This window comes from Hyaena hyaena, unplaced genomic scaffold, assembly GCF_003009895.1.
Source record: "Hyaena hyaena isolate Hyena2069 unplaced genomic scaffold, ASM300989v1 scaffold_76, whole genome shotgun sequence".
Classification (NCBI taxonomy): domain Eukaryota; kingdom Metazoa; phylum Chordata; class Mammalia; order Carnivora; family Hyaenidae; genus Hyaena; species Hyaena hyaena.
The window spans coordinates 663,023-676,292 of NW_024080709.1; the positions used below are offsets into that span (position 1 = coordinate 663,023).

The 13,270-nt window shown below is 51.5% G+C and overlaps 1 protein-coding gene across 1 annotated transcript in view; it reads left to right on the forward strand.

The window, feature by feature from the left end:
- The first annotated feature begins 1,546 nt into the window (after nucleotides 1-1,546).
- MYH11 (myosin heavy chain 11) overlaps nucleotides 1,547-13,270 on the forward strand; it is a 109,539-nt gene continuing 97,815 nt past the window's right edge. The window contains exons 1-2 of the mRNA XM_039233549.1: nucleotides 1,547-1,891; nucleotides 10,731-10,887. Coding sequence (XP_039089480.1) covers nucleotides 1,547-1,891; nucleotides 10,731-10,887 — 502 coding nt within the window. The remainder of the gene's footprint in view (nucleotides 1,892-10,730; nucleotides 10,888-13,270) is intronic.

Below are 13,270 nucleotides of genomic sequence, written 5' to 3' on the forward strand. Positions count from 1 at the left end.
GTTCAGGGTCCGACTTCAGCTGAGGTCATGATCTCACAGTTCGTGGGTTTGAGCCCCGTGTCGGGCTCTATGTTGACAGCCAGCTCAGAGCCTGGAGCCTGTTTCAGATTCTGTGTCTCCCTCTCTCTCTCACCCTCCCCTGCTCATGCTGTCTCTCTCTCTCTGAGAAAAAAATAAAATATTAAAAAAAAATTTTTAAAAAGAAGCAGGCATTTTAGTGCAAGTCAATCTATTAAAATAAAAGTGAAAGTTCCCTCATAAGTATACTCATTAAGTGCATATTTCTCCAATTTTTTGCCTATATTATTCTAAATATTTATTTATTTATTTATTTATTTTGAGAGCATGAGAGTATGAAAGGGGAAGGGCAGTGAGAGACAGAGACAGAGGATCTGAAGCGGGCTCTGTGCTGGCAGCAGAGAGGGCCCCATGTGAGGCTTGAGCCCATGAACTGTAAGATCATAACCTGAGCTGAAGTTGAACACTTAACCAACTGAGCCACCCCGAGACCAAGACCTGAGCTGAGATCAAGTGGTGGAGGCTTAACTGACAGGTGCCCCGTATTCTAAATATTTTAAAATAAAAATGGGGTACCTACTGTTTACATTCTCCCCTTTATTTCACTTTTAAAAAGCTTTGCTGAGATCCAATTCACTGGTTTAAATGATACAATTCAAAGGCTTTTAGCATATTCACAAAATTGTACATCTACAGCTATGGTAAATTCTAGAACATTTCCATTACCCCCCCCCAAATAGGCCCTGGGCCCCTTTGCTACCCCTCTTCCAGCCCCTGACCACTACTAACCTACCTTAATCTCTGTGGATCTGCCTTTTCTGGACGCTTCTGATAAATGGGATCATACGGTTTGTGGCCCCTTGTGACTGGATTCTTCCACTTGGCATAGTTTTTTTGAGATTCTTCTGTGTTGTAGCGTGTATTAGGGATTTATTCCTTTTTTGGGCTGAATAATACTCCACTGCATGGACAGACCGCATTTTATTTATCCATTCCATCTGTTCACAGACTCTTGGTTCCTTCCATATTTTAGCCGTCGTGAGGAATGCTCTGATCATTGGGCACGAGTTCTTGTGTGGATGTGTCTTCGTTCCTCTTGGGTTTATAGTTGGGAATGGAATTGTTGGATCGTATGATAACTCTGTTCATTTGAAGAATGCTTCTCTCTTATTTTTACAGTAAACAATAAGACGTGGACATCTAAGTCCTAGGACTATGTCCACGCATGTAGATCTAATTCATGCTTTGTTGTGTGAAATACAAAATAGTTTGTTGTATGGAAATACCATGGCTTATGGATCCAGGGCCATGATGACGGACAATAGGCAATGATGCAGATCCTTTCCTGAGTTGTTTCCATTCCTTGACCACATAAACACACTGCAGGGAAGATCCTTACACTTTGTGGCATGTTTCTGCAGGCTGCCTTCCTAGACACTCGAGGCGAGGGACCCATCTGTCCTTAGGGCTCAGTTCTGGCCCAGTACTGATGCTGTCGCCTTATCCCACAGGGGACCAACCAGGCACCATGGCGCAGAAGGGCCAGCTCAGCGACGATGAGAAGTTCCTCTTTGTGGACAAAAACTTCGTCAATAGCCCAGTGGCCCAGGCTGACTGGGCCGCCAAGAAGTTGGTTTGGGTCCCTTCGGAGAAGCAAGGCTTCGAGGCAGCCAGCATCAAGGAGGAGAAAGGGGATGAGGTGATCGTGGAGCTGGTGGAGAATGGCAAGAAGGTCACGGTTGGCAAAGATGACATCCAGAAGATGAACCCGCCCAAGTTCTCCAAGGTGGAGGACATGGCGGAGCTGACGTGCCTCAATGAAGCCTCTGTGCTGCACAACCTGAGGGAGAGGTACTTCTCAGGACTCATTTACGTGAGTATCTTGGGACAGCCAGCCCCTTCTTCCCAGCCTCCTGTACCCCTGAGAAAGGAGGCGCTTCAGAGACGTGTTTGGGATACGGGTTTGAGAGAGGCCACATGGTGAGGTAGAATCATTCAGACTTGCGTCCAAGCCTCAGTCCTGCCCCACTTAGTTCTGTGACATCAAAAAATTCTTTCACTCACAGAAGCCTCAGTTTACCTGTATGTGAAATGGGGATAAACCCCCTGTGCATATAAAGGAAATGCATAGATGCTGTGTGACCCCATCAGCGACGTGGCAAATGGTCAACAGAACTTCCTCCATCTTGGAAATAAGGAGGTGCTGGAAAGCTCTTGGGAAGACTGGGCCACCGGAGCAGCCCGGCAGGAGGAGACCTGAGGTCTGGCTAGGTTTTGTGGAGGCCTTCCCTGTCATAAATGGGGAAACCTAGATTGGACCCGGGACTCCTCTGGGTCGGCTGTGCAGATAGAGCAGACAAGAGCTGCCCTGTCCCCTGTGGTCACCACCAGCCACATGGGGCTAACTAAATTTAGACGCAAATTACTTAAAAAAATCAAATTCATCTCTTGGGTTGCGCTGGCCAACATCAAGTGCTTGACTGCCACCTGAGGCTAGTGGCTGCCGTGTCGCACAGCACAGGTGCAGAACACTTCGGTCGCCGCAGGAAGGCCTGGTAGGCAGCCTGGGATAGATGCAGGGGATGATGTGACCCCATGGCGTTCAGGTTCCTTGTGGGTTTGGACCGCCTCCTGGAGCAGAAGGGACCTGGGTGGCCCCCTGGTCTTCATCTGCTGGGCAGAGGGTCCTCTGGTTCAGACGTGGTCTATCGGCCTCTCAGAAAGGGCACACGAATCCCTTGGGTGAGTCACCTCATTTCTCTGAAATGGTGTTACCTTCTCAATGAAACCAACGCAAGAAGAGCAGCGTCCTCACAGTGGGTGGCGCTGAAAAGAAAGCCCTTGGGGACCTTGCCTCTGGGGATTCAGCACGCAGAATGCTAGGTGTTACTCCTGGTTATGCTGCTGTTAGAGCTTCGCGAATTGGCGCTAACAGTCGCCTCATCGTTTCGCCCTCTGACCCTGCCCCTCACGGGATGCCACGGGAAAATTACCAAAAAACAAAACCAAAACCAAAACACAAAAAACCTTGTCATCTATAAAAATGCTCTGCAGGCTATTTTCCTTTAATTAGGAAATTAAGTCCCGTTTATTACAGGAGATCTGGAAAATTCTGAAGAGCACAGCAAATACAATACCAGTCCTGGCCCAGAGGTCGCTGACTGACAGGATGTTGGCGTGTTCTCGATCTTTCTTTGTGAGAACGGTACACGTTTACTTAGCGACAAGCCTGTGCGCATAGGTCATGGCTCGTTCTTTATTCTGCATAGGAGTCAAGGCCGAGCGTTCCCACATTTCCATTATAACCCCCCGAAACCCCCTCTTAGGGGCTCTGTAATCTCTCATGTGGATGTGCCGTAACTGATTATCCATTCTTCATAGGAGAGTTCAGAGGGGCCAACAGTGCCTTTTTTTTTTTTTTTTAAGAGCCAGGAGGGAACAGAGAAGCACCTTGTAATTATTAAATACCTCCTGTAACCCATGTTGTGTACCTTGACGCATCCTACCTCATTTAACCAACAGAACATCCACCGAAAAGCATGCTTGTCCCATTTTACAGATGAGCAAGCTGAGGCTCAGAGGGCTAAAGCCCCTCCTTAACTTTCCTAGCTGAGCAGGGAAAGTCCCTCTCGTCCGAGCCATTCCTTATATGGAAATACCATCAACCTGGAGCTGTCAGAACAGGATGGATGTTTCTAAGGAGGCCAGCCTGCCTGTGTTCTCCGCCTTGGGGAGGTCAAGGACGGGCCTGTGTATAAACCTCCCCTGTCCTCTGACACAGCGCTTGAGCCCAAAATAGAAATCAGGAAGAAAAAAAAAAAATCAAGGCCCTCTGAAGGTCCCAAAACCCAGAATATCTAATCTGACAAACAGATTTAAAAAAATGAATCAAAGCTTCAAATTCCTGCTCTGCTTCTCTGGCCCGATTTGAGGAAAAGCCTTCCAGCCTGGTGACCACGTGCCTACTCTATCTCGTTCCTTTCTGGTCAATTTAATCACTTAAATAGAACCCGTTGTCCGTGATGGAGATGAAGAAGGAAGCAGGGGAGGGGAGGCACAGCCAGTTGGTCTCCACGCACCTGCCAGTGGGAGGCAGGTGATGCTAAAGCAGCTGGGGTGCCCAACTTTGCCCTTGGTAATGAAGAGAACTTCCTCCTCCGTTCTGCAAAGTACACCCTTAGCCTCTTGGTCCTGGAAGAGTCCGTAGAGGCCACTGGGTCCTGTTTGCTTAGCCTTGAGATGCAGGCTCTTGCCACCCCTGATGCTGGCACATGAGGGCCACACGTGTGACCCCGAGTCCTCACCTGCCCTTCTGGATGCCGGGTTCCCTCTTCCCGGAGCTTAGTCACTCAGCGGTTGGCTCTGTCCTATTTGGAGGATGAGACGCGGGTTTCAGGCAGAGGAAGATCAGTAAAGCGTGTGCTTGGCCTGTGCTGGGTACCATCCCAAGTCCTGCCCAGCGTGTTCTGTCCTTGACGCCACTGGTGAGAGCAAAGCTGGCCTCCCCCCCTGCACCTGACCCTGTCTGGGGCAGAGAGCTGACGTGACTCGCCTGGGGAGGGACCCAGGTCAGACTCTGCTGGCCCGTCCACCTGTGGAATGTGTGGTCCTGCTTGCATCTCTGTGGGATGCTGAGGGGGACAGCCCAGCCCTTGCCCCGAGGCTGCTTTGCAATTCAGAGGGGGCAGATGAGACCCGCTGGGGCTAGATGCAAATAAAGGACCTAGATTCTAACACAAGGAATGGATAGAGTGTGGTGTATCCATCCAACAGAGTATCTACTTCAGCCTTAAGAGAGGGAATCCTATCCTATGTGACAATGGGGATGCACCTGAGGGACATTATACAGAGTGAAGTAAGCCAGTCATGGAAGGACAAATAGTCAGGATCTCACTGACATGAGGCATCGAAGATAGTCATGCTCAAAATCAGAGTGTGGAAGGGTGGCTGTGAGGCAGGGAGGGGGAGGGGATGGGGGTGGCGGAGGTGCGGGGTGCAGATAAAGAAACTGGTGAGGGTGGGCACCTGGGTAGCTCAGTCGGTTAAGCGTCTGACTCTTGATCTCAGCTCAGGTCTGGTCCCCGGGTCCTGGGATCAACCCCCCACATTGGGCTCTGGACTGACGGTGTGGAGCCTGCTTGGGATTCACTCTCCCTCTCTCTCTGCCCTTTGCCTGTGCTCTCTCCCTCTCTCTAAAAATAAATAAACTTTTGAAAAATTAAAAAGAAACTGGGTTTTAGAAAAGTTAAATAACTTGGTGAGAAACAGCTGGGTCTTGAACCCGGGGAGGCGGGCCCTGGGACCAGTGCTTTTAACTGCCACTCATTGAATCCTTCTAGCGATGCTATGAGACAGAGGCTGTTACCCCATTTCAGAGACCAGGACACTGAGGCTCAGATGCGCTCAGTCCTATTGCTGGAAGTGGGCAGAGCTGGGACCCAGGCAAGGTCTGTCTGCCTCGAGGGCCAGAGTGACCACCCCTGGGTGGTAAGCGCTGTAGAATAACAGGAGGCTGGAGCAGGAGGTGATGGGCTGGGGCTGGGGCTGGGGCGGGGGCGGGGGGGGGGGTGATGCCATGGGCACCATGAGCTTGGAGCTGGACAAGCTTTAAATGCACAGAAGGAATAAATCGAACTTTTCAGCTAGGATTTCTTGAGCACCTCCTAGATTGTAAGCCTTTGGCCCAAAGTGAGTAATTTTTTAATTGGACGCTTGGCTCCGTGACCCGAAGGAGTCACCCACCCAGGGATGCTGAGAGCAGGGGATGAACCCAGGCCTCCCAAGGGCCAGAGAGTCCTGGAGGGTGGGAAGAAAATACATGACTGCACCGGGTCTTACGAGGTAGAGAGAAAACACAATTGGAGGCCACCCTCTACTGAGCCCTGTGAACTCACTGTGTAGATCTTTCAAATTGTCATGGCTTCAGAGCCTTCCAGTAACATAAGGCTCATATTTAAAAATGAGAAGCACACGTCACATCTTGTGGCTTTTTCTTGTATTGGTTCGTAACTATCTAGTCGAGTTTAAAACGCTGGTTTGAATAGGCAATACGTACAAATATTAAATAGTACATCGGGGTCTTCAGAAGTTTCCCTTTCATCCCAATTTGTTCTGATTCCCTTCTGTAGAGGAACTGCTATGATGTTTCTTATCTAGGCTTCCAGAAATATTTGATACATATGCAGACAGATGTAAGTATATTTGTTTAGGTATACATATATGTATATGTATACATATACTCTTTTTTAATGCTTATTTATTTAGAGAGAGAGAGCATGAGGGGGGGAGAGGCAGAGAGAGGGCGAGAGAGAATCCCAAGCAGCTCTGCACTGTCAATGCAGAGCCCGACGTGGGGCTCGATCTCACCAACCCTGAGATCATGACCTGAGCTGAGATCAAGAGTCGGATGTTTAACCAACAGAGCCACCCAGGTGCCCCTAAATATACTCTTTTAATGGCAGCATGCCCTAATTAATAAGCTGGCCCCCTGCTGGTGGATATTTATTTAGGTTGTTTCTAGTCTCCCTGTTAAAATCAAGGCTGCAGGAAATTGCATTCTGGGTGAACTGTGTCTGTCTTTGGGATAGACGTTGCTCTGACACTGTGTGTGACACTGGCAGAGAAGGTTCTCCATCATCTTACAGATGGGGAAGCAGAGGCTCAGGGGTGCGGCCACTCACACAGTCACGCAGGGGATGACCGAGAGCTGCCACCCTGGCCCGTGTGACTTGAACCTGCGCTCTTTCCACCGTCCTCTGCTGGTTCTTGTTTCTGCCGCAGGCCGTGGGAGCCGTCTCCTGCCCAGGGCTCTGTGGCTGACCATATAAAGTGTCAGAGAAAAGCCGGAGTCACTTCCGAATAAGGTCACAAGAGGGAAACCCTGGGCCCGTGGCTGGGACCTGCTGGTGGCATGGGACCCTGAAGTGCTGGCTGGGACACAGGAGGCGGGGGTGTCCAGGTGCACTGGACCGGCAGGAGGGGGCGTGGGGCGGACGGGGAGCTGGAAACCCCACCGCCAGCAGGTGGGCTGGGTCTGGAGAAGGCAGCGGAGATGGAACGGGGTAGGTCAAACGTCCAGATTTGGGAGCCCAGCTGCCCTACGTGGGGCCTGCTGCTGCCTGCTCAGCCCTTCCTCCCGGGTCCCTGTGCCCTGGATTGGCTGCCTGACCAGAGACTCACATCTCCCCGGAAGCTTGGGTTAAGTGCTTGCTGGGTGCTTAGCTCTAAGAAGTGTCCTCGGCAAACAGGAGGAGGGGGACACTTCAGAAGCTGGTGATGGGTTTGGGAGACCCACGTAGTCTTTCTTTTGTTCACGGCATTCAGTGAGTATTTACTGGAGTCTGGCTTGTGCACGGCCCTACCCTGGGTGCCGGAGATACGGTGATGGGCAGCTTGCCGTCCGGAAGGGGACCTTTAGGAAGAGCCCTGAAAGGGGAGATGGAAACGGCTCTGGGAAGGTTGAGGGGGGAAAACATACTCCAGGTACAGACAGCAGTACGTGTGAAGCTTCCAGGTTTTGTCATTGTGAAATAAAGGGAGTGTGGTAAAGTCACTAACATGTATTGAGTGCCTGCTGTAAACCAGGCACTCTGTTACATGTTTCACGAGCACTCTTTCATAGCAAGCCTATGAGGGATCTACTGTTACCCACCTACATCTTGTGGTTGAGGTTAATAGGCTCAGAGAGGTTAAGAGACTTGCCCAGGGTCACACAGCCAGGAAGTAGCAAAATGAGGGTTCAAACCAAGTCCTCAGAAATCAATTCTGTGTCCTTAGCCATTGCTTTTCACTGCGGCCAAGTCAAGGGCTTGGGAGGGGGTGGTTTGGGCTGTAAATGAGCATGGTGGTTGGCCCTGGGCAAGCCCAGAACAATCTGGAGGTAGAGTTAGGACCTGAAGGAGAGGTAGGACTTGGCTGACCTTCATTCAAACACACTATTGATTGGGCACTTACTCTATGGGAGGCCTCACATTGGGGACCAGGACACAGATGAATAGGGCATGCAGAGCCCTGTTCTGGAACACTTTTGCCAACAGCTCGGCAAACATCTGTTGAGCACCTACTGCATACCGGCCCAGTGCAAACCCCCGCATCACAGAGATGAAGACATTAGGGCCCCTGCTCCAGGGGAGATTTGTAATTAGCTTACCCCTCAGGCATTGATTGAGCAGCATTTAGTGAGCACCTACTGTATGCAAGGCCCATGCCTGAAGTGGAGCGGAGGAGGAGGGTGGTCCCGCGCACAGGGCACTTGCCCTGCTGTTGGCAGTGTGGTGGGAGGACCTTGGATCGCCAGATCGGGGAGGGGGCGTTGAGCTCACGGTGGACTCCTCAGCCTCTGTGCGCCCTGGCCTCTGCCCACCTCGGTGGGAGCCTCACCCCTCACCCTTGCTTGTCTCCTCCTTGATGCTCCAGAAACACCACACGGCGTGCAGCCTGCCTGCACACGCTCACCCTGCTGCCTTCTTGCCCTTCGCTACCTGCCGAGCAGGGTAACCCCTCTTGTATGCTGAGACCTCCCTGGAGGGTTCCCTGACCGCCCCCAGGGTGGGCTAGGGCACCGCCTTCCTTGCTTCCCTACCCTCCTGGGCTCCACCCTTGTTCTTGTGGTGTTATTTTTAAATGTCCTTGTCCCTGCTCTGATATGTGGGTGCTTCTGGTCGATTTACCTCCAGCGTTGTGGAGACCTGTCTAGCACACACTGTACACAGCAGGTGCTCAATAAATGGCTGGCGGGTGTTTCGACAGGCCAATGTGGACCTCATGCCTGCCTTTTTAGGGGAATGGTGAGAACCTGAGAGCTTGTTCCCTCCTTCCCCCACCCATCCTGTGCCTTCTGGGGAATACTGTCCACCTCTCTGTGCGTGGCCATCGCACACCGTTGTCCCTTAGCAGGCTGGGCGCTGGGGAGGCCCTCCTCCAATCAGCTGCAGCCATGGCTGAAGTCCCTTTGAGGGCGGGACCTTGTGGTTTTGCTGTGGGTTTTTAACCCAGAGCCTTGCGCGGTGTCTAGGACGTACACACTGAATGAACGAGTGAGCGAATGAACAAGTGAACGGGCAGAAGTCGGGCAGCCTCACGGACCACGCTGGGGCCTGGGAGTTGGCTGAGCTGGGCTTAATGCTGTCAGGGTCTCACTTTGTGACTTTGGTCAAGTTGTTTAACCTCTCTGGTGTTTGCTTTGCCCTGGGGGTCCCCCAGAGATGGACCACCTTCTCCTCGAGTCCCTTCTCGGGGGAGTCGGGGGGGGGGGGCCGTGCTCCGGAGCCATGAAGGCCTCGGGCAGCGCTGATGCTGTCGTTCGGGGAATGCAGTTCCTGGGGGGCAGGTTGGAACCTGGGTCCTGAGCTGTGACCTCAGCCCAGGGGAAATCTGTCTGGTAAAGAACCGTCATCACGAGGGCCATGCCTCCCATGTGCACGATGGTGGGGTTCGCGGGGCACCTTTGTTCCCTTTCCCTGTTCTCATTCTTTTCAGATGCGCCTGTGCACTTGGCGGGGCAGATCAACCACCACGTTTTAATTGTAGCAAAATCCATACGACATAAAATTCACCGTCGTTTGCCAGTTTCAAGGGTACGATTCAGGGCCCTGTAGCCGATTCACTGTGCTGTACAGTTATCACCACTGTCGGGTTCTAGAGCATTTTTGTTACCCCACGCCCGTTAGCAGTCAGCCCCACCCCCACCCCCCCAGTCCTTGGAAACCAGGGACCTGTGTCTGTGCTATGGGTTTCCTGGTCCTGGACATTTCACAGAAATCGAATCCTACACTATGTGACCTTTTGTGTCTGGCTTCTTCCATATCCGGCATACCGTTTTCAGGGGGCGTCCGTGCCGTACCAATCTTTTATATTGATATATAAGTTTTAAGTTTATGTATTGGAGGCGGGGGGGAGGGAGGGAGAGAGAGAGGCTTCATGGAGACTGCCATGGGGCTCGAGCCCACAAACCTGTGAGATCATGACCTGAGCTGAAACGAAGAGTCAGAGGCCTACCCGACTGAGCCCCCCAGGCGCCCCGGTACCAACCCTTTTTAAGGACAGCTGTGTTTGTCCCCCCCCACCTTTTTTTTTTTTAAACAGATGAGGGAGTACTTTGTTAATGGTCAAGAGTATGAGCTCTGGGGTGGGACGGTCGTGCTCTCTAGTTCCAGATTTCTGGCCAGCTGTGTGTGTGTGACAGTCTCACCAAACCTGTTTCTACATCTCCCAAATGGGCTGCAGGGAAATCACCATGTGGCCGTCGCAGGGGAGATAGGAGGATTAAATAAAAAGATGCCCGTGCAGGGCTTAGAGCTCAGTGCCTGGTATACAGTAAGTGCTCAATAGATGGTGGCTGTGGTCCAAGCCCATAAGGCTCTGGGGGGGTCTGAACCTGGATATTGGAGAGCACTCAGCTGTCAAATAGAACGCAGGTGGTCCAAAAACCCAGTCTTGCCTCCTGATTCTCTTCCCCCAAACCTGTCCTCAAGTGTGAGGCCAAGGGGTTCCCGTTAGGAGTCTAAGCCTCAGTTTCCCCATCCCTGAAATGACAAGAGGAACGCATCTAACAGCTCCGCTGTGAGGACGCAGAGGGTCGATCACACAGAAGCGCTAGGCACACGTCTGCACAGGCGGTGATGGGGGGCTGACGGCCGGACCCCGCGGGCTGGGGGTCGGAGCTCTCCTCCCGGCCGTGTTCTGGAAGTAAACTTGGGCTCTCTGTCTGGCAGACGTACTCCGGCCTCTTCTGCGTGGTGGTCAACCCCTACAAGCAGCTGCCCATCTACTCGGAGAAGATCGTGGACATGTATAAAGGCAAGAAGAGGCACGAGATGCCGCCCCACATCTACGCCATCGCGGACACGGCCTACCGGAGCATGCTGCAAGGTGAGCCGGGCACGGGGGGCGCAGGGGCCCCCCTGCGAGCGGCCCAGGACCGACTCCCGCCGCACCCGCCTGCAAGCCTGGCCAGGAATGCAGGGCTTGGCAGGCGGTGCTGGGCCCCGGGAGCCTTGTGACTGAAAAAGGGAAAAAGGCAGCCGAGCCTCTGGGCGCTGGGCCGGGAGGGCGAGAGGGAGCGGGCAGCCTGGGCAAGTATGGGCATGGGCGCCCCGCGGCCACCCAGGTGCCTTTGCCTCAAAGGGAAGGGGACAGCTGCCGGCCCTGGGGCAGAGCCAGCCTGCTCTGCGTTTGCAGGTCTTCTCCTCTCTGGCCTCAGTTTCCCCATCTGTGAAAAGGGAATGATAGGGTCCATCTCGCCGCTTATGGAGTTTCTAATGCAGACTTTTCCAGACCAAGGACTATCACCTCTGTGTTTATCCATCGTTATTATTACTATTACTAATGAACTTTTAACTGGGGCCACATACACAGACAGTGGGCAAATGTAGTGTCCAGCCTAAAAGTGATTTTTGCATGTGTCTGCAGCCCTATAACCACCATTCGGATCAAGATGTGAAATCTACCTAGTCCCTGCTTCCTTATTCATACCCCCCTCCCAGAGGTAACTGTTGTTGTGACTTCTGTCCCTTCAGTTCTGGTTCTTCTTAAACTTCATAAACAGTATGTCCTTCTATTACTGCATATTTTTCTCATAAGCTCCCTTTCTCACAATCTAGTTCGGACTGGACCAAAACCAGCAGTATGTTATATTAGTTAAGAGCGTAGATTCTAGAATAGGGTTGCCTGTGTTTAAATCCCAGCTCTGCCACTCACTAGCTGTGTGACCTTGAGCAAGCCACTTAACCTCTCTGTGCCTCTGGTTCCTCACTGCAAAAGACGGTGACAGTAAGTGTGACCTATCTCACGGGGCTGATGTGAAGGTTAAGTGAACTGCTGCACATGTAGGACTTAGAACAGCGCCTGGCACTTGGCCAAAATTCACCAAGTGTAGGGGCGCCTGGGTGGCTCAGACGGTTAAACGTCTGACTCTTGCTTTCAGCTCCGGTCACGATCTCACGGTTTGTGAGTTTGAGCCTACATTGGGCTCCACGTGGACAGTGGGGAGCCTTCTCGGGAGTCTCCCTCTCTGCCTCTCTCTCTGCCCCTTGCCTGCTTGTGCATGCGCTCTTGCTCTCTCTCTCTCTCTCTCAAGATAAATACATAAATAAATAAATAACTCTATATAAACTATAATCATCATGCACAAACCGATGCTAGATGTGCCAGCTGTATGTTTTTTCTAATGCACACTGAAAAGAATATATAGCTATTAAAATTATTTATTATTATTATTTACAAATAGTTTGTTGTCAAGTTGGTTTCCGTATAACACCCAGTGCTCATCCCCACAAGTGCCCTCCTCCATGCCCATCACCCCCTCTCCCCCCAACACCCATCAGCCCTCAGTTTGTTCTCAGCATTCAAGAGTCTCTCATGGTTTGCCTCTCTCCCTCTCCCCCACCATTTCCCCCCTTCTTCTCCCCCACGGTCCTCCGTTAAGTTCCTCCTAATCCTCCTATACGTGCAAACATATGATATTTGTCCTTCTCTGCCTGACTTATTTCGCTCAGCATAACACCCTCAAGGTCCATCCATGTTGCTACACATGGCCAGATTTCATTGTTTATCATGGCCATGTAGTATCCCATGGTATAGATAAACCACATCTTCTTGATCCATTCGTCCACTGATGGACACTTAGGCTCTTTCCATGTTTTAGCTATTGTGGAGAGTACTATGAACATTGGGGTCCATGTGCTCCTATGCCTCAGCATTTCTGTATCCCTTGGGTAAATTCCTAGCAGTGCTATTGCTGGGTCCTAGGGGAGTTCTAGTGTTAGTTTCCTGAGGAACCTCCACACTGTTTTCCAGAGGGGCTGCACCAGTTTACATCCCCACCAACAGTGTAGGAGGGTGCCCGTTTCTCCACATCCTCGCCAGCATCTAGAGTTCTCTGATTTGCTCATTTTAGCCACTCTGACTGGCGTGAGGTGGTATCTCAGTGTGGTTTTGATTTGTATTTCCCTGATGAGGAGGGATGCTGAGCATCGTTTCATGTGTCTGTTGGCCATCTGGATGTCCTCTTTGGAGAAGTGTCTGTTCATATCTTCTGCCCATTTCTTCACTGGGTTGTTTGTTTTTTGGGTATGGAGTTTGGTGAGTTCCTTATAGATTTTGGATATTAACCCTTTATCTGAAATTTTTAATTATTTTTTTATTAGAGAGAGTATGAGTAGGGGAGAGGGTTAGAAGGAAAGAGAAAGAATCTCAAGCAGGCTCCATGCTTAGCACAGAGTCCGATGTGGGGCTCAATCCCACGAACCCGGGA